A 21531-nucleotide genomic window follows, 5' to 3' on the forward strand; every position below is an offset into this window, starting at 1 on the left:
CTGCAAGGAAGTTTTGTTTAATTTTGTTTTTCATCTCTACTTGCTAGCCAAATGACTCTTCGCCATTCTAAAGTGTCTCTTTTTCCATATCTCCTCATATGTACCTACATATACACGTGTGTATACATTGAGTTTTCCATCTTTTAGTAAAATGGGCCGAGTAATTTTCTTATGAACTGAAAGAGGGAAATGCAGGAATGTAAACTTGATTGTCATTTTTAAAATTAGTCCTCTTAGCCCTATGCCTTAGAGGGAGTTCTTTTCTCATGGTGTGAACAACAAAGCATCTACTTCTTTTGCTTGGGGGCAAAAGGGTACTCATGACAAGATTAAAAGAGCAAATAGGAGAGGAAGGGAAATTCTGAAAATTAATGCTTTTATAAGGCTGTGGTGACTAACCAACTCCATCTTCAGTAGAATGTCTCTGAGTCACCTATGATGAGCAATGATATTGACAAAAAGAAGCATTGTACACATAACACCACCTAATCACAAATTACTTAGCTAAATCCTTCTTCCCACACAACAGCAATTGTTTCTTCAGACCCTGGAGGAACAGGTTCTGTGGGTGAACTAGCTGCTTGTTCTTTTGTTCACTTTGCCAGGCAGAATCAAGTGGGTGGATTGTGAATAAGATCATTGATGTTTACTTGGTTGCTAGTCGCCCCACGCGCTCACTTTCCTATTTTGCTTATTTAAAGTAATAAAACAGAAAAGTAGAACTGAAGAAAATTGATCACTAAATGCGGTTTCAGGTGCTAAGCAGTCTTTTCATTGTTTTTAAAAAATTTTTCATTGAAGTTAGGGCAGGGAGAAGATAGTATCATCTAAAGGTGATACAGAGCACTTCTGGCTTAACGTACCCTTCTCCCAACTGGAATTCCTACAAGAACTTTAAACTGAGTGAGACGTTTAGTTTCCTAGTCCCAAATCATTATGTGATGAAAAACTATCCAGCACTGGCTGGGCACATCAGGAAGCTACAGCAACATTGAATGCAACAGCGGATGAAGTTTAGAGTTTGAAGAAATAACAATTTCTTTCTTCATATTTTATTTTTTCACAACTGTCATTATATCCATAGAATAACAACCTTAAAGGGGACAATACAAACATAATTTGTTCTGACTTTTCTTGATTCCAATGAGTTCCCAAACTCTTTCTTGAAAAAAGCAACGCAATCCAGTCTCTAAGTGTCCACCCTCCCCTGAACACCCATGGTCTAAAAAACAGTAGCTCATACTTAGCTGAGGGTTAGGTTCTTATCAGTCTAAGCCCAATAGTGTGTGGCCTGTGATCCAGTTCTGGGCCAATTGGGCTGCTAGGAAATGTTTCCTTGCTGAGGATGGGTTGGGGAGGTGTGGAGAAGACTTGAGCAAGCGTTCCTCTTCCAGTGGGTGTTGTCCTGTCTGGATGTGACACAAGGAACCAAGTCATGCATTCTGGGACCTCAAGGTCGCTTAACCTGGAGGATAGAGTTTCCTCTCTTGCAAGGGCAGAGCTAAAAAATGGAAAGAACCTGGGTCCTTTTTTTATGTTGAAGTTACTGAAATAAACAGCCAGAGCTGACTCATCTCTCTCTTGTTGAAGTAATGTATTTTCCTTATTATTTAGGGTGTTTGGAATCTAGTTTCTGTTCCTTATGGCTTAAGAAATTCTAAGTGTGTGCAATGATGGCTAAAGGTTATTTAGCTACAGTAGAGTTGTTCTTTTCTTTTTCAGTTGATTACGATGTAAGCAATATACAGCTCTTGGAATTACTCTGAAGCAAGTCATATATGTGCTGGGAGCCTCAGGTTTTTCAACTGTAAAGCTAGAGAGCAATTCATTTATTTATTCAGCCACAAATATTTATTAAGCACCTACTATATTCCAGATACTTCTGGGAGTTGGGAATACATCAGTGAACAAAAGAGATAAAAATCCCTGCTCTTGCTGTGTGTGTAATTTAGGAGAGGAGACAACTGATAAATAACATGAATAAAATGAGGAAAGCAGTATGTTAAATAGTTAAGTGCCAAGCAGAAGAAAATCAGGGAAGGAAGATATAAACTGCCGGTGGGGGAGGGAGTTTGAAATCTTAGGATTATCAGTGAAGGCTTGACCAAGAAGGTGACTTTATTTTGTAACGAAATAAGAAAGTGAAAGAGCCAGCCTTTTGCCTCTTGCCCTTCTGAGGAAGAGTATTTCTAGCACAGTAAACAGCAAGTGTAAAGGTCACGAGACGGGAGCATCGCTGGCACATTCACAGAAGAGGAAGGGGAGAAAGTCATGGGGAGAAGAGCATCAGGCAGAACTCACTTTGTCTCTTTGAGTGAAAGCAGAAACTATCAGATGATTTTTAGCAGAGAAGTGACATGCTTTGACATATTTTAACAAGTTTATTCTGGCTGCTGCATTGAGAATAGACAAAGAGCAGAAGCCAAGAAACTGTTAGGAGGTTATTTCAGTAATATAGATAACAGGATGATGATTTGATTCAAGAGAGGCGGCAGACGGTATTGTGAGAAGTGGTCACATTCTGATTATGTTTTGAAGGAATTTCAAATAGAAAGAGAGGAATTAAGAATGATACCAAGATTTCTGGTCTGATCAGTGGAAGAATTGAGTTATCCATCCTTGAGATATGGAAAGAGTTATAAGAAAGGGTTTTGGTACAGACTATCAGGTGTTCAGTTTATGACATGTTAATTTGGCATGCCTAGTAGATGTATAATGTAGATTTCCAATAGGCAGCTGAATATATATGTTTGGAGTTTAGGGGAGTGATCTAAGCTGGAGAGATATGTTTAAGAATCATTAATATAATTTGAAGCCATTGAGATTAGATGCAATTACCCTGGGAGAGAATGAAGATGAGTTCCAAATTTAAAAGTCAAGCTGGGCATGGTGGCATGTGCTATAGTCCCAGCCACTCAGGAAGCTGAGGTAGAAAGGCCACTGGAGCCCAGTTCAAGGCTAGCCTAAGCAACACAGCAAGACCTTGTCTCAAAAACAGACAGAAAAAAAAAATAATGAAAACAAAAAGTCTTCCAAATGTAAAAGTCAGGTTGATGAAAAAGGACCAGTCAGAGACTGGGAAGGAGCATCTATAAAGCTGGGAGGAAAATCAGGCAAATGTATTGTTTGAATGACAAAAGAAGAATGTTTAAAGATTGAGACAATGAACAACTCTGTCAAATGCTGCTGAGAGATGAAGTAAAAATGAGGACAGAAAATGGATCCTTGATTTAACAACATGGTAGTCATTGGTGACTTAGAGAACTCTTTTGTGGAGTGGTAAAGGTAACTGGAGTGGGTTTAAGAGAGAATGGGAGGAGAGAAATTTCAGACAGCAGTTTAGGCAAGGCTCTCAAGGAATCTGGCTATAAAGAAATGGGGCACTGGTGGATACAACTAGTATGGAGGAAATTATTTATAATGACAAGGCAAGGTGAAGAGAGTTGCTAGAGCAATACTTGTGAGCAGAGGTGGTGGCCTTTGTTAGGTGCATGACCTATTTACAAACAGTAATAAAAGAGATAGCAGGGTGCATACACAGAGATGCAGAGATTACTTCATTTCTTGCAGTGAAATAAGCAGCAAGGTCCTCACCTGAGTGAGAATAGGGGAAGAAATGTTGGAGGTGGGAAAAGTAAATGAAGTCTGAAATAGTTGACAGAAGACTGGAAGAGAGAATGGATTAGGGACATATGATTTTTGGGCAGCCTCTGGGTCTTACTTGAGGCAGGTCAATGGCCATGAATATATAACAAGACCTGTCAGCATAGGTGCACGTTTTTCCAGCTACATTCAGCCTTAGGATTATGAGCATGGCCCAAGCAGATAAGAGGATGTATCCATGGTTGTGAGTTTCCAAGAGTGTGAGAAAGTCCAAGGAGCAAGTGAGTTAGGTTCTACTAGCCTTGTAAAGAGCTAACTTAGATTAAGCCCAGACTACATTATGTGCTAGCAATTGAGTCAGGTCATAGTGCAAACCATTATATCCCAAAGCAGTTTCTAAACATCTGGTTATAGATAGAAAGTTACTATAATTTGTATAAGTATTTCACAATTTGTCCTGGTCCTGCCTAGAGACTCAGCAATAAAAATTACCCAACAGTTCTTGGCCATTGAAGACTTTGAAACTAGGACAAAATAAACTCATTTTACTGTAAAATAGCTGCAGATCTTCCTTTAAGAAATTAAATAGTACCATAGAAACACTTTGTGCTTTTTTTTTTTTTGTAGACCTTGATTTTCTTAAAACGAAGTAAAAATAATGACAAGCATTTTAGTAGCAGGGGCCCAGCAGAAGACAGCTGCCTAAGTAGCATGGTTTTAGGGATGCTGAGAACAATCCCTCTACAAACCAATGCCCATACCTGTTCACTGGGGCCTGAGGTGCCAACAGAGGTGCCCTTTGGCTTTAAGAAAGGGGTCAAAGCTGGCTGGGCGCAATGGCTCACGCCTGTAATCCCAGCACTTGGGAGGTCAAGCAGGTGGATCACTTGAGCTCAGGAGTTCGAGACCAGCCTGGCCAACATGGCAAAGCCCTATCTCTAATAAAAATACAAAAATTAGCTGGGTGTGGTGGCATGCACCTGTAATCCCAGCTACTCAGGAGGCTGAGGCATGAGGCTTGAACCCGGGATGAGGCTGCACTGAGCCAAGTTCGTGCCACTGCACTCCAGCCTGGTGACAGAGTGAGACTGTCAAAAAAAAAAAAAAGAAAAAAAGAAAAAAGAAAAAAGAAAAAAAGAAAGAGATCAAAGTCTTCAGTGTCCACAGGAGCCAGCAGCAAACTCATGGGGCAGATGTGAAGTATGTGTGTGCCTGGCGGGGATAGGGGAGTGCCTGCTCCCTTCTGAAACAGGCAGCAGCTTCTCTGACTGCTGCTGTAGTGAACACAGAACCAGTGGGGCAGACCTTACACTTTTTCAAATTAATTAAGCCAGAAATCTTGACTTTTACATGACATATCCAATTTTTAAATGTTGGTGACATTTAAAAAAACATAAAAACACTTTTTACAGACAAACAAGAATTTTTTTTTTCTGTTGTAAAGCAGCAAAAGCCTAAATGCAAATCCTTCTGGAGTACAATTACTGCTTAATCTGTTATCAACTTTTCCTACTCCAGTCTGCAGGAGAACATTCTAGCTCTCTTCTGAGAATTGGTTTTGTCTGAGAGAAAAGCAGGAATGCTGTAAATGCTTCCTGCTGCTTTCTCAGGTTAGGGTGGTTTATGACAGCTGTTGTTCAGTTCATGGACACATGGTCTAGTATGCTGATCTTCATTGTAATCTTTTTGTACATTCTCACCTTTAAAAAATCTGATAAAAAGACCACAGAGCCATGAAAGGTTCATAGAAGTCAGTAGAATTTTATTCAATGAAATCACTCGAAAGCAGTGTCATCTATGTTTACCCTTAAATTATAATTTTTTACATAAAAATTCAAAATTTGGGTGAAGATTAATATTCCTTGAAAATTTCCTTAGAATATACTGATTTGCTACTACATTTCATTTTTCCTACATTCAGCTAGATGACCACTTCATTTGGTGTCTCTCAGCCTTCTGCTGAGACATTTGAGTCCGAGTATATCCTCAGCATTAACAGTAAACCTACATAAAGAGGGCAGCCCAACAGCAAAACAAGAGTTGTATACCCTCCTGAGTAAAGAATAATAGCAATAGGAATATTAATGTCAGTGATCAGAATAGTTATACTGCTACCATTTAATTTCTATCAAATATCATTCTAGTCACTCTGTACCCATTAATCCTCACAACATCTTTATTAAGTTGGTATGTTTATTCTCATTTTACAAATATGGAAACTGAGGGTCAGAGGGAAGAGGTAACTTGCTCAGAGCATCAAGACAGTGGTGAGAGAACCCATCATTAAAACAAGGACTATCTGGGTACCCCTTGAGGCTTCTGTTATCAAAAGGGCTTGGCCTCAATTCAACAACTATTTATCAATGATATCTCCATTCCTGGCCTTGGTTTGGGTTTAGGAATGCAATGATGAATACACAGTTCTTGCCCATGGAGACATTATACTGCAGTAGAGGAGACACAAATAGAAATATATTTTCAAAACAATGTGGTTGACAGGAGAGGTAAATACAATCTATTATGTAGGTTTTGAGAGGGAAGGCAAGCCCAGAATAGGGCCTAGGAAGGTTTGCTGTGGAGCATGATGCTGTACACTGAATCTTAAGAAAAAGTAAGAAGTCGGGAAAAGAAGTAGGGGAAGAGACTATTTATTCTAGGTAAGAAACATAAACAACATGAACAGCATAAACAGGCATGTGAGCAAGTGTGATGTTTTTAGCAAATCAAAAGAAGCTGAGCATCCATGTATGCTCAAGTTCAAGCTGGGGAGTAGCAGGAGCTGGGGTGCTTGCCTGTATCCCAGAAATGATAACATCAAAGTGTTACAAGGACAGGTTCGTATTAAAAAAAAAAAAAAAAGCAGCCATGTGAAGGCTGGATTGGAGGGTACAGTTTAGAGAAGCTTTTAGGAGTCTTAGTTGTTAACTATATTGTTCTCAGCAACATTTTCCCAGAAGAGACCATTGTTTTGCTCACAGAGAACAATTAACTTGCCATTCTCACCAAGTGCAAATTGTTATGTACTAAATGAGACCAGAGTAGGACACACTGCCCTTGACACTGGCCAGCACCATGCAGGCATACATACAGTACCTCTTCTGAAGAAATAAAGATGGACGCACTGTCAGCAGAAATCACAAATTTATTAACTCTTAAATATATCAATCAGTCCTTTACCATTATGGCAAGAAATATATACAGTGTCCCATGGTAAACTGCAGTGTTTCAAAATGATAGAAGATAATAAATGTGTAATTCTTTTGTGGTGGAGAGAACAAATCACAATTTCCTCACATCTTAGTGCGGAAGACAAACTTGATCTACAGTAATACTTCAACACCACATGCTTAGTTAAAAGTGTAAAAAAAACACTCTACATCTATTTTTTTTTCTTTAAATACATGTATGCCACGTATAGCTGCTTCACAAAAGGGTAAAAGAAATTAAAAAGGGAAAAATGAGGCCATTATTTTTTCACAGATCTCATTGGCAGGTTAACATGGCTCAATATATTTACTGTATATATTTATTTTAAATATATATGTTGTTTTAAATTGTGTAATAATTATCAGAAAAGCTTCAACCCATCTACCATACATCCACTAGCAATAATATCTAAGATGATTAGTAATCAACACAGAGAGGTGAGATGAGAGAAAAGAGGAAGGGTTGTTTTTGTTGTTTTGTTTTTCTTTTTTGCTTCTGCTTTAAAAATAGGCTTCTGAGGACTGTGAATTACTATCGTTAAAATAACAATGACGGAGATTCCATGCACTGTAAAGCACTTCAGGGAAGAGAACAAAAATCACAGGAATTGAATCAACAAAGGAAAAATGAGAAGCACAAAGAAAACCTAGGACATTTCCCTTTTTGTTTTAAACTGGGAAATTCTAACTCCTTGGAGGAAGACAATGATACTCTGATTCAAGAGAGAAGCTAAAAAAGCACAAGTCACAAAGATCAAGTTCAAAACACTTATGAGAATGGCAAACATTTGTAAGCCTCTCTAACACTAGAAAACTAGCTAGTGATGATGCAGAAGTGACCCTTTCATTCCCCAAGGCGGAGGTGAGTGCGTTTGCATAAAACCCCCTCTGCTATCAAGTTGGTATCCTCCTGGCAACTGTCCCAATCAGTAAGACGTTGCAGTCACAGGAGGAACTTGCTTTTATCCTAACTTTAAACAATGCAAATACCTCCAACATAGTTAGGATACCTAAGTCCAAACTAGAGCTTAAGCAGAATTATAAACCTTTAAAATCTCGACAACATTTTTGTGGGCCCTGAAGATGATCAAAAGTGCTAGTATAGCTACCTTCAAAAGACTTTTATTTCCCTTTTACCTTCATTATGCAAATTTCACTTTTATTCTTTTCTCACACACTACTAGCCGGCCTCCCCAAAAAAGGAAAAGGGAAAAAAGTAAGAAAAGAATGGAACAAAAGAAAAATAAGAAAGCAAACGAAAGGAACAAAGAAACAGGATAAAGAAAAGAGATCACAGATTTGAGAAAGAAAAACAATTCAATTCAGCAAATTCACCAAAACAATGTGAACATATCCTAAAGTGATTAAACTCAGAAATGATGTGAATTTTTCCAGTTTACACAGTTTGACCAAAAACAGCATGGCTTTATGTGGTAGCAAACCAACTGATTCTTGCTTCTACTTTCATAAGTGATTCTGCCCACATATCAACCCACTTTAATTGTTAATCAGCAAAACTTTCAATGAAAAATCATCCATTTTAACCAGGATCACACCAGGAAACTGAAGGTGTATTTTTTTTTACCTTAAAAAAAAAAAAAAACAAAAAACAAGCCAAAACAGATTAACAGCAAAGAGTTCTAAAAAATTTACATTTCTCTTACAACTGTCATTCAGAGAACAATAGTTCTTAAGTCTGTTAAATCTTGGCATTAACAGAGAAACTTGATGAAGAGTTGTACTTGGAATATTGTGGATTTTTTTTTTGTCTAATCTCCCCCTATTGTTTTGCCAACAGTAATTTAAGTTTGCGTGGAACATCCCCGTAGTTGAAGTGTAAACAATGTATAGGAAGGAATATATGATAAGATGATGCATCACATATGCATTACATGTAGGACCTTCACAACTTCATGCACTCAGAAACATGCATGAAGAGGAGGAGAGGACGGCCCAGGGTCACCATCCAGGTGCCTTGAGAACAGAGAATGCAGAAGTGGCACTGTTGAAATTTAGCTGAAAGGAGAAAGGGGGAGGAAGAAATAAATTATATTGTTTTACAAAATATCATCAAATTGCTTTGCCATAGATTTGACTAGGCTACAGTTTTATAACTTGGCTAACAAATAGATTGAAAACACTATGTATAAGAGATGTTTGCTTGTGATCATTACAAGAAGAAACATACAATGTTACACAAAGAGAGTATTAAATTAGAAGATCAGTATTATTTTTTCACACAAAGCTAAGCTAAAAATAAAGAGACAGAGACACAGTCTTCAGTCACATTATTAAATCTAAGTATACATCTTAAGCATTCCTGTTTACTGGACAAATTAGTAAATGAATATAATCCTTTTGTTGAAATAGACTTAAAATTCAAGTTCATCCTTAGCTTCTGTTATTATTGTTAGATTCCTTGGGAAATCAAACCTAGAAGTCAATTTAACAAGGCATATAGTCTCAAAAGGAGAGAGAACATGATTACTCTCTTTAATTGGAGATCTCCTTTGCTGAAAGCAACAGCTGGGAGCACTATTTGTTAAAAGCTCTGATAAGGTTTAGTTCTCTGAATGAGGCAAATATTCACAACAGCACCATACATATCTGAATGCTTGTAACCCAAGTCTAAGAAACAATTAATTAAAAACAACAACAAAAGCATGAAGTTAATTACAGTCAACTTTCAATTATCCTCTGGAATTACCCATTTTGTGAGTTTTAAATTTCAGCTTGACTTCCTCCTGTGGCCTGTCCTCATGGTCAAGTACCATTATACTCAGTCAGGCACAGCAAATTGATTTACACATTCGCCATAGCCAGCTGCTTACAGAACTGCAACCTCTTGAAAGAATGGTTAAGACACCAAAGGATTCTAAAGCTTAATATAAATTAAGTCCGGATAATTGAGAGTTATCTGAACTGACCCAGACATAATTTACTTTTGATGTGAAAACTTCAGGATTCTAACATGACACAATCCACATGTTGGAAAAAATTCTTTTCAGTGTTTATTACCTTTAAAATAAGGATTATGCTACCAAATAGGGCTGAATGTTAGATTCAAAAGCTCATGCAAAATTGCTATGAATTTTCAAAGACCTTGTGCGTTTTTCATTGAATATTATGCAAGAAAAAATATCCTCAAAAGGAAGGAAAACAGCCATGCAGCTTTTCATTCAGCTCCAGTCACAAAGTATCACGGAGCAGGATGTTACTTACAAGACCCATATGTGAATGGTTTTCAGGCCTTAGATGTTTTGCCACAAAGAGGTGCCTCCTGAGAAGTTTTCTTTCCCATTTGGAATACAGGGTGGCCTATTAAAAGAAGCCCCATTTAAGCCACCTGGCATAAAATGAAGTTTTCTTGAATAGGCTTCATCCCATAAACACTTCAGGGAACTGCAAAAAAACCTAAACCCCTGGTACTGTATGAATGTAACCCCTTCTATATTAACTGGCGATTTGTGCTGTACCTCTTTGGGGTGAAAAACACACAAAAACGGGTGTCTTCATTATCTTCATATTCCTCTTGTGTTTTTCTCTTAATTACATAGCTATGGTTTTGGGAATAAATTTCAGCCTATTGTTTGGTTTGGTTTGATTTTTGTCCCTGTTGACCCACTTTTTACAAATCTAACAGTGATATATAATTATTAAGGCTATACGAAGGCCTCTGAAAACCACTGTGGTATGCTATCAAACTAAGAAATCATGATGGATTCTCTGGAGTGAGTTGAATGGCTGTTTGTATGAACCCCCATTCCAAATCTCAAATATTAACAGGTGATCCTGGTGAGAGAATTTGGAAAGAGATCAACAGTGGACCAAACTTCTACACTGAGTTTAAACTCTTCTTGTTTTCATCTCACTCCACTTTACCAATAAGCCTATTTTCAATTATTCCTCTTTAGTTGTAACCGGCCTTCCTTACCAATAATGTTCTATCATATTAAACTAAACCCTGATATTGTACTTTTCTTCATGATGCTCATTTAGCTTGGACTATCCTCCTTTGCTTTTTCAGTCTATGTCTCTAAATTCTACTCATCATTTAAGATTTTGTCCAAAATTCTATCTTATATACAAAGTGTACTTCCAAACTGTTATAAACAGTTTACTACACTGTTCATTAATTCTATTGTATTCTGAAGTTGATGATAAACTTTATTATACCATTTTTTTCTTTAGAATCAATGATTGGCTAAATGAGAATACATGTTTCTTGAAAGCAATATCTTGTACTTTGTGTTGAATCTGGCATAGATTAAGCACCTAGGTGACTCACAATAAATATGTGCCTAATCGCTGACTGGAAAAGCAAATGATATCTGAGGTAGAGTGGTGAGGTGAGAATGACATTGCACTACCTGACAATGGCCTTTTAAATGCTGTCTCTCTAACTGAGCTTTAGGGGATCATCTATGAAATGAAACTCCTGATAATATATTGGCCATTTTAGAAACTCCTCCCTATGCTTTCCTCTGATATCCCCTTCTTCTGTCAATTGAGAAAATGAAGTCACAAATATTTTGCCTTATTATACAAATCCTCTAGATTTAACCCTGTGAGATTTTGATCAGGTAGTCTCTCGTCCTGTCTAAACCTATCATATACTGCTCTATAGCAAGTTTCAACCCACAAATGGCTGATCTGATTGATCTTTCCAGAGAATCATAAACCTTTCCCGTGAAGGCATTTATTTTCATCAGTGTAACCAACTACTAGCGTTAAATAACATATACCATGCTATTAACAGTGGAATAAGTAGAAGGAGCTGACCATGGGTGTATTAACAAAGAAGCTGACAGCCTGGAAATATTTACTTGATGGGTACTGTCGGTGACCCCGAGCGATGAAAATGAACATTCTGCCACTTTCCATCCCGGCGGTGCCACACACGAGTCTCTTCTGACTGCATTGTCTTTGGCATTCCACTGCCATCCATGTACTGTGTGAGCCTAATATATGCTATGCAGGCGGCATCATCCCCTACCAGATGTACATGAGGGTTTAGAATAATAGTGTGGATTGGTTTATTGCTTTTGGACAAAGCTGAAAGAGAAAAACATGAAAAGCAAAATTTAGTTTCTATGCAAAGGAAACTAAAACCAGTAATAACTTCAGTTAGGACCAATGAATGAAATGACATTTATTCACTCACTAATTAATTAGTTAATTAATCTACTATTTGTACTAATCGGGTACTGGGCACTGTACAAAGCAAAAAAAGAACCAAAGTGGATACAGTCTTTATTTTATCTGGTTTCCTTTACAGGCATTTATATGCTCTCTGGAAATTTTGATTGGGTGAAAAAGCTGGAGAGATATATTTATTTACAATGGAAAGTGGTTAGAAACAGAAATCACAATATGAATAGAAGTGAAGAAGGCCTGGCCCAGGTGTGCCAAGCAGTGCCCCTGTCTTTTCCAGGAATGAACTGCTGGGACAGCTGACCAGGGATCTTGTGGTGGTGGTGGTTTTTGTTAGTTGGTGAAGTACGTGGGAGAAGGGAAATATATCAAGTTTCAGGTATAGACATCACTGTCTTCAAAATAAGGCTGGTGGTAGCCTTTGAACAAGCCTATGAACTTGTTTCTCATCTCATCCTCTGACTCCTCCACATACTAGAGTCCATTCCATGATAGTCCACTGTGATCATCTGATAAACATTCAAAATGTGGTGTTGGCACATAGCCTGATTCTGGTCTTCTAGCTCTTTCCCTTGACTGAGTAGCCCTCACTATGTTCCAGCCTCTGGTTTTGACAGTAGTTACCAATTCTAATTATTCAGTCACCAAGAGATACGAGGAGGATTTAGTGCACATCACTTATTGATGCTGTTTCTTTCTTAGATCACTAGAAAAGGTTGAATTGTTTTTAGCTGTTATCCAAACATGCTTTCCATTCTCAGAAAACATCTATTCAAATTATATAAAATATTATAGTCACCTAAATACCCCATTATGAAGGAATTATATTTATGGAACATGATATATAGTGTTATACTGAAATAGGTTAAAATATTAATGAGTTAATTCTTTCATTAGGGATCAGATGGTGTCGATAGAGAGTTAGTTGGAGGAAACATGAGATGCTATCAGAACACTGGAATATAGGGAATATGATAACATTTACTGAAATTTTGTTAAAGAGAATTTATCAAATAGTTCTTTTTGTTTATTTGTTTGTAAATGTCTAATGCATATAAGAAAAAGTAACTCATCCAACACATCTTAATTCAAAAATCCATGCCAAGGCAGACATTCTTATCAAAGCTTATAATTACTGAAAGTGATGTGATTATCCTAATCATTCCTGTAATACATTTCTTTTTTAATTCAATAAGATCTCTGCAAAAATAGTAAATTCCCTTAATGCAAGATGCAAACACAGCATAATGTCTAATGTCATTAGGTGTAAGGAAAAAGAGAAGGATAAAGGGAATTCCTGGTTTACATTTTTCTTGATGACCTGAAGGATTTCTGCAGGATGAACTTCTTTTGTCACCTTCTTTGAAAAGTGGCTGTTTCCTCTGAAACTACCACAAGTCTTAAAATTTGAATTGAAAGATTTATCTGATTACTCACCTTCATTTTCATTTTACTTTGAAAATAAGCATCACATATGCTTGAAAGCACTCTTCTATGTTAAATATTTTGGCATGGTGTGGTTTTTAAAAATTTTTTCCTCCTATTTTTTCTTTTTCTTATTTTTAAAATTTGAGACAGGGTCTCGTTCTGTCACCCAGGCAGGAGTCCAGTGGCATGATTATAGCTCACTGCAGCCTCAATCTCCTGGGCTCAAAGTGATCTCCCATCTCAGCTTCCCAAGTAGCTGGGACTATAGGTGCTTGTCATCATGCCTGGTTAATTTTTATATTCTTTGTAGAGATGGGGTCTCACTATGTTGCTCATACTGGTCTTGAATTTCTGGCCTTAAACTATCGCTATCCTGCCACCTCAGCTTCCTAAAGTGTTGGGATTACTGGCATGAGCCGGCGTGCCTGCCTAATTTTTTTATATATAGTTTTATGAAAATGTGAAATAACATTTTTTGTAACTGCTTTATAGCTTATATTATACATTAACTGCAACTTGCTTGAAGTGTATTCAATCAACATTACTTTTTTTTTTTTTTTTTTTTTTTTGAGATAGAGTTTCACTCTTGTTGCCCAGGCTTGCGATCTTGGCTCACTGCAACTTCCACCTCACGGGTTCAAGCAATTCTCATACCTCAGCCTCCCAAGTAGCTGGGATTACAGGTGTGCGCCACCATGCCCAGCTAATTTTGTATTTTTAGTAGAGATGAGCCTTTACCATGTTGGGCAGGCTGGTCTCAAACTCCTGACCTCAAGTGATCCACCCGCCTCGGCCCCCAAAGCGCTGGGATTACAGGCACGAGCCACAGTGCCCAGTCAACATTAATTTTTTTACAAAGATATTTTTTAAAACACACCAAAACTGTAAGCCAAGCCTGACATATTTTTTTTTCAATTTTGAATACAAAACCATTGTATGGTTTCAAATGCTGGATGAAGGTAAAAACTCTCATTGTAGAAAAGAGCAAAATAATCTGCAAATTTGGGAAAATTCAGAGAGGTTTAAAAAGGGCATGTTATTAAATTAGGAATAAATGTACCATTTTCAAAGTAGAATCGGTGAAAATCCATCCCTTCCACTAAATTACCCAAAGCTTCAGGTTCAAAAGCAGTAAGGCCTGGGTCACAGATTTTTCTGTAAAAGAAAAATAATGAAAACAACCAATTAATAGGTGCTTTAATGTGTTTTGTTGTTTCATGTGTAAACATTCTGATTTACCAGTCACTGAAGGAAAGAGCCTCTAAAAACACTTACATACAAAAGTTCTATCATAAACTTTGGCAAGGTGGGTTGAGGAGCAGACTCTTAAAAAGACATTTTGCAGAGAACTCTGATAGGAACAAACTAATTTATCCAGTTCAAGCAGATGATAATATACAATATTTTAGGAGGCCCCTTTTTATAATTTCTACTTTTTTATTTTTAAGGTGAATTTTCCAGTTTTTCTAACTCTTGATTGAGGTTTACTATTTTTTAAAAATGCTCTCCAAGTCCTATTGTCCAAGTGTAAGACACTCTCCAAATCCTATAAAACTATCTTTGATTCTGAAATTAAATACTTCTGCAATAATAATAATAATTATTATTATTATTTTTGAGACAGGGTCTTGCTCCATTGCCCAGGCTGGAGTGTAGTGGTGCAATCATGGCTCACTGCAGCCTCAACCTTCCAGACTCAAGCAATCCTCCCGGCTTAGCCTCCCTAGTAGCTGGGAGTATTGGCGTACAGTACCATGCTGGGTTAATTTTTAAATTTTTATTTCTAGTAGAGATGGGGTTTCCTTATGTTGCCCAGGCTCGTCTCGGACTCTAGGCATAAGTGATCCTCCCACCTGACCTCCCAAAGTATGGGATTACAGGGGTGATCCACCATGCTTGGCCTTGGAATAATTTTTGATGGACCACATATCCTACATTCATGTCAAACATGTATATTACAATTGACTTGAAAGAAAGTATCACACCCTACACTTCCTGGCAATGTCCACAAGACTTACATCTTATTATTGTGTTTAAGTTTATTTTATTTTTAAAATGAAATCAACAGAAGGTTCAAATGCTCATATTGGTTTTCTTTCTTAATCCTAGAAATATGATTCAATAAAGGGGTGCACAATTTTAAATATTTGGAAAAAACCAATGAGCTTTCTTTGGAGAAATTTATTTATTCAGTAAAGAATTGCTGAACACTTACTATGTGGCAGATATTCTTCAAAACAAGCAATTATACAATAATCAATACTAGAATAGATGAAAATGTGAAGTGCTCAAAAAACAGATTACTAATAGACAGTGAACAGGAAAGGTTTAAGAGAGGAAGAAAATTTGAGCTGGGCTTTGAAGAATGAGTAAGAGTTTTCCAGGTGTGTGGGAGGTGGTGGGCAGGGGGAGGACAGCAAGTGCAATGGTCTGCTGCTGTGAAAATGCAGAGTATGCTTGGGGAATGATGACTGGTTGCTTGATATGGAAAGCAGGGTCACTGTGTTATGTGTGTAAGGCCCCTGGAAATGCAGAGAAGAAAATATTTCCTTTGGGCCTATGGTGATCAGGGTAGGCTTCTCAGAGAAGGTGACAAGACCTGGATTTGAAGAATGAATGGGAGTTCACAAGGTAGATCAAATGGAGTACAAATCAAAGGATTTTGGACTGTTTATTAATTTGCCCCAAAGGGTAATACAGTGGATGGGGCCACATCTAATTTCATAGAGAAATTCCCCATTTGGGTGGAGGGGGAGCAAAATTTTTAAAATGTTCAACAGAAACACAAATTTCAAAAGTCTAACTCACTGTAGTTCCTCAAAGTGCAGTACTGTTTATAGAACGTGGAACCGGTGTTATTTAAAGAATACCTTTAAAAAGTAGAAATCACAGTGGATATCCTTTGTGCCTTAAAGATGATGGGGGCAAGGATTACAGTAACCTTCACTTCAGATTGCCTGCTGGGCAGGCGTTTTTAAGCTTAAAATCAAATATATATAGTCTCTTTCTAAGAAGCAAAATGGGAAGAACAGCGTTCCTATGGTAACAAGAATTTATTCTGCCAGGGGCTATTACTTCCTCTATAAATATGGTTTTTGGTTGTCATTATCAGTGAACCAAAATTTCTTACTGCCTTACATCAGTACTAACATAATCTGGGAATCACTGTGCCATGATGGATCTTCTTACCCAGCCATGAAAAAGAGTCAGTATATTTGGAAATGTGTGTGTGTGTGTCTGTCTGTCTCTGTCTGTCTGTCTGTCTGTCTATCTATCTATCTATCTATCTAATCATCCATCTACCCCATAAAAGGCTTTGTATTAATGAAAGATCCACAAAGCTGCCATTTGACATGTGGGTGTGTGTGATCTGAACAGGTGTTCTAAGGACCAGCTGACAGGGATACACCAGTACATTCTACCATCCCAAAAGCTCTCGAATGGAAGCCCTGTTGGATTAGCTCTGGCTGGAAAGTACAAAATCAGGCCAGATTATAAGTCTCCATAGGCAAAGATATTAGTGAACTGGTATGATCCCAAGGTTTAGCATTATTTAAAATACCCTATTTTAAACTGAGAATATAGGAAACGTACACTTTTGCCTGGCTACAATTGCTCCCTATATAACAGTAGTATCTGTTTATAAATTTAGAAAGAATATAAAAGAAGCAGGAAAAAAATTCATACACAATTTTACCTCTCAGAGGCAACTTCTTTTTTTCTTTTTAACAATAACAAACACAACTTTTTATCATTCCACAAGGAAATGCTATTGCAAAAAAAAAGATTTTTAAAAAAAGAGAATAATCTTATTCTTTGGATAATCATATGTATCTAACAAGGATATAACAGCAACAAGAATTTTTAAAAAGCAGGTTCTATGGCACAGCTATAAACAATTGTTTAATAGGGAACGGTTGTCTCTGAAAACAGACTGTTCTTCTTAACTCCAATTTTTACTATTTCTTTTATTCCAAGTATGCCTTATTAGGTCATGATAAAGAATGGATACACTCATACACAAGTATATGCATGTGTTTATACATATATGCACACATATTTAAGTTATAAGAAGCTCCTGATATAGTTTCCGTCTTACATTTAGCTAATCTCATCCATATTTTATATTTTGTGTTTATTTATAACTAATGATAAAAGTAATACTTGCTTATGTAAAATTTGGGAAGAATAAAAAAAGCAGGAAAAAAATTCACACATAATTTTACCTCTCAGAGGCAACTTCTTTTTTTCTTTTTAAAATCTAATTTGGCATGTTTCATTCCACTTTTAATACTTTTTATTTATTTATTTGTTTATTTTTTGAGAAAGAGTTTCACTCTTGTTGCCCAGGCTGGAGTGCAATGGTGCGATCTCAGCTCACCGCAACCTCTGCCTCCTGGGTTCAAGTGATTCTCCTGCCTCAGCCTCCCAAGTAGCTGGGATTACAGGCTTGGACCACCACACCTGGCTAATTTTGTACTTTTAGTAGAGACGGGGTTTCTCCATGCTGGTCAGGCTGGTCTTGAACTTCCAACCTCAGGTGATCTGCCTGCCTTGGCCTCCCAAAGCGCTGGGATTACAGGCGTGAGACATCGCACCTGGCACTTTTAATACCTTTTACTTTTGTAGTTGTAATAATTATGTACATACTCTTTTAAGTCCTGCTTAATTTTCAGTAAAAACATCATAAATATTTTTCCAGGTCGCTAGAAACTCAACATAACCATTGTACCAAAGATGATTTAATGGGAATGGTACTGTTGGGCATATACATTGTTTCCAATTTTTCACTATTATCAATTTTGCTTCAGTATATATCTTTGTTCACAAATTTTTGTTCATGTTTTACATAAAAAATTTATACTTGTTAAATTCTTATAAGTAGAATTATAGTATTACAGTAAAGTGAGCCTTTATAAAAGCTTTCAGGTATATAATAACAGATTATACAACAAAATATATTACTAATCCCCCCATATCTGCCACCACCACCACCCTGAAAGTTTGCACCTAATTGTGTTTTATTCCATGGTGGAGGAAAGTCACCATTGTCCTGCAGTATCTGCACCTTGCTGGCTATCAGCAGAATTTACATCTCTGCTGACTTTATAGGGAGAAGAGGCTCTTGCATTCAAGTTTGTGTATACTTAATTAGTTAACATGAACATGCCTTTACTAGTTTACTTGTCATTTATATTTCCTCCTCTGATAATAGTCAGTTCATGTTCTTTACCTATTTTTCTACTTTTCAATCATATTCACGCAATATAAAAAATTAACTTTTGATATATGTTTTGCAAATGTTTTTCTAAGTTTGTTTGTCTCTTTTATTCTTGGTTTTTTAATTAAAGTATACACGTTTTATCTATTTAGGTATAATCATATTATGTTCTCATTTATGATTATATCTTCAGCTTTTGGATCTTTCTAGCCAGAGATCAGATTCAATCTCTGTTTTGCATTTTAAGTCTTTCACTGGGGTGGAACTCATTAGTTGCATGGTGTAAGGAGAAGGCCCTATTTAAATTGAATGCTTTATTTTAACTTCAGCAAAGTAATTTCCTTCATAGTTCCTATGATCCAGGAGTTTATAAACTTTAAATAAGCATTAGAACCCATTCTTCAAGTAAAGTTTTCCTTAAGATACAAACATATAAAAGAGATGCAGATAAAGTTGAGCTGTACTGGCTGAAGAGAGAAGGCTGCCTCATGTCACCTCCTAATCTCTTTCTCTGCCCCAGAACCTCTGCAGAACTGTAAGGGAAAACATTTCTTAAGCTGAAATGCACATTTTATGTACTTTCATATTTTTTTGTGTGTTTGCTCACATGAATTGCTCTGCCTGGACTGACCTTTTCTCATCTGGACTTCTGTATGTGTGATGTGGGAGTGGTTATACATCTGCATATTTACAAAGAAATCTCCAATCGTTGGATCAGAAGTCAAGCCTTCTCTCTGTGAAATCTTTTTTCTTTTCTTTTTTGAGACAGGGTCTCACTCTGTCACCCAGGCTGGAGTGCAGTGATGTGATCATGGCTCCATGCAGCCTCGACCTCCTGGGCTTAGGTGATCCTCCTGCCTCAGCCTCCCAAGTATGTGGGACTACAGGTGTGCACCACTATGCCTGACTAATTTTTAAACTTTTTGTAGAAACGGGGTCTTGTTTTGTCACCCAGGTTGGTCTTGAACTCTTGGCCTCAAGCAGTCTTCCCACCTTGGCCTTCCAAAGTGCAAGGATTACAGGTGTGAGCCACTGTGCCTGGCCTCTGAAATCTTAAATAAATTTTTCTCTCCTAGGGGCACTTAGTCATTTATACCATGAAATAAAACTATTGTTGACATATCAAACCTTGAATTAAATATATGTGAATTCAGACATGTTGAAGAATGCATTCATATAAAAAATATATTTACCATATGCATGAAAGCAAAGTAAACGTCTGCTACTCACGTGTAGGCTTCAAAGTCCCCATTGTTGATAGCTTCGATCAGTTGTTCAGTGACTTTGATAATCTCTTGCTTTCGTGCTAAAGGCAAAAATATGGAGTTGGGTAAGAATAAAAGACAAAAGTCATATTAAATATTCTTTTTCATTTTTAATTTTTGAGATAGGGTCTCACTCTGTCACCCATGCTGGAGTACAGTAGCGCAATCACAGCTCCCTACAGCCTTGACCTCCTGGGCTCAAGTGATCCTCCCACCTCTGCCTCCCAAAGTGCTGGGATTACAGGTGTGATCTGTGCCCTGCCAGAATCTGCATTTTAACATGACTCTCAGGTGACCTCTGAGTACATTCATGTTTGGAAAGCACTGCTATTTTCCATTTGTTTGAAAACAACAGTCACCTGAAAGGTCGGTCAAGGCTATGTTTTTTAAAATTAGTTTTTACTAAGGCTGGGCAAAGTGGCTCATGCCTGTAATCCCAGCACTTTGGGAGGCCAAGGTGGGCGGATCACCTGAGGTCAGGAGTTTAAGACCAGCCTGACCCACACGGAGAAACTTCATCTCTACTAAAAAAAAAAATACAAAATTAGCCGGGCTTGGTGGCGCATGCCTATAATCCCAGCTACTTGGGAAGGCTGTGGCAAGAGAATTGCTTGAAGCTGGGAGGTGGAGGTTGCAGTGAGCCGAGATCACGCCACTGCACTCCAGCCTGGGCAACAAGAGCAAAACTCCGTCTCAAAAAAAAAAAAAAAAATAAATAAATAAATAAAATAAAATAAAATTAGTTTTTACTACCTTAACTTGATTGGATTAGTAAACATATTTCTCTTCATAGTTAACAAATGTTATTAAAGACAATCTTAAAAAGTATCATTCTAATAATATGTCTATCTTCAGAGTAAAGATGATATCTTGCATTGAGATATTGAACTTTATATAATTATTTGCATTTTTTCACTTTTCTGCTTGACAAACTCTACAAAAGGATGCCGATACTGTGACTGGCCTTTGTTTTTAGACAAATGGCCTTTAGTAAACTCTACAAATTGAAGAAGTGACATATGAATCAATACTGTAGATGTAGGCAGATAATAAGATGAAAGCCTCCAGGTATAGCTGTCAAACCCAACACCAATCATGATTTGTTTCTATTCCTAGCCCATAATTGGTGAAATTATTAATAGTGGTTTGGCTCAAATCCTATCTATTCAGTGAATTTGTTTCTACTGACATCTGCCTCAAGTGTTCTTTCTCTTTTTTGAAAGCCTGCAGCATCTGTATCACTCGGCAATTATGCATATGCTATCTCTTGATACCTTCTTTAGTTTAAAACACATTATTACTTGTTTTAAATTGTTATTAAACTTTCTGTACTGTGTAATGTGTCTTCCTTGTTAACTTAAAAGCTTCCTGAGGGCAAAGAACATTTTATTTTCTTGTATAGCCTAAAAAGCTTTGTTCAGTGTCTTTTATGGAATAGATGCTCAATGTTTGTGAATTTAATCAATTGAGACTAATAAACTTTTCTTGATTTCAGAACACTGTTCTCTTATTTATAAAATTACTGCATGAAATATTTTAGAAATCAAATTTTACTGGATTTTAAGAATATTGCGATATTCCCTTAAAATCACTGAACATAGACTGGGAATCACAAAATGTTACTTCCCATCTTATCTTACTGAGGTAGTGAGGC

At 37.1% G+C, this 21531-nt stretch overlaps 1 protein-coding gene across 27 annotated transcripts in view; it reads right to left on the minus strand.

The window, feature by feature from the left end:
* Window positions 1-6727: 6727 nt before the first annotated feature.
* Window positions 6728-21531, minus strand: part of CAMK2D (calcium/calmodulin dependent protein kinase II delta) — a 319504-nt gene continuing 304700 nt past the window's right edge. For 14 of the 27 annotated variants that reach the window (XM_024928504.4, XM_008955412.5, XM_055111774.2 and 11 more), the window contains 5 exons: window positions 19843-19918; window positions 14452-14546; window positions 11636-11864; window positions 10032-10127; window positions 6728-8825 (listed from right to left, as the gene is read on the minus strand). In XM_024928504.4, coding sequence (XP_024784272.1) covers window positions 10061-10127; window positions 11636-11864; window positions 14452-14546; window positions 19843-19918 — 467 coding nt within the window. In that variant the 3' untranslated portion in view covers window positions 6728-8825; window positions 10032-10060. The remainder of the gene's footprint in view (window positions 8826-10031; window positions 10128-11635; window positions 11865-14451; window positions 14547-19842; window positions 19919-21531) is intronic. The other 13 variants (XM_063603579.1, XM_057302147.2, XM_057302150.2 and 10 more) reach the window with 1 other exon arrangement.

Source organism: Pan paniscus, chromosome 3 (genome assembly GCF_029289425.2).
Source record: "Pan paniscus chromosome 3, NHGRI_mPanPan1-v2.0_pri, whole genome shotgun sequence".
Taxonomy (NCBI): domain Eukaryota; kingdom Metazoa; phylum Chordata; class Mammalia; order Primates; family Hominidae; genus Pan; species Pan paniscus.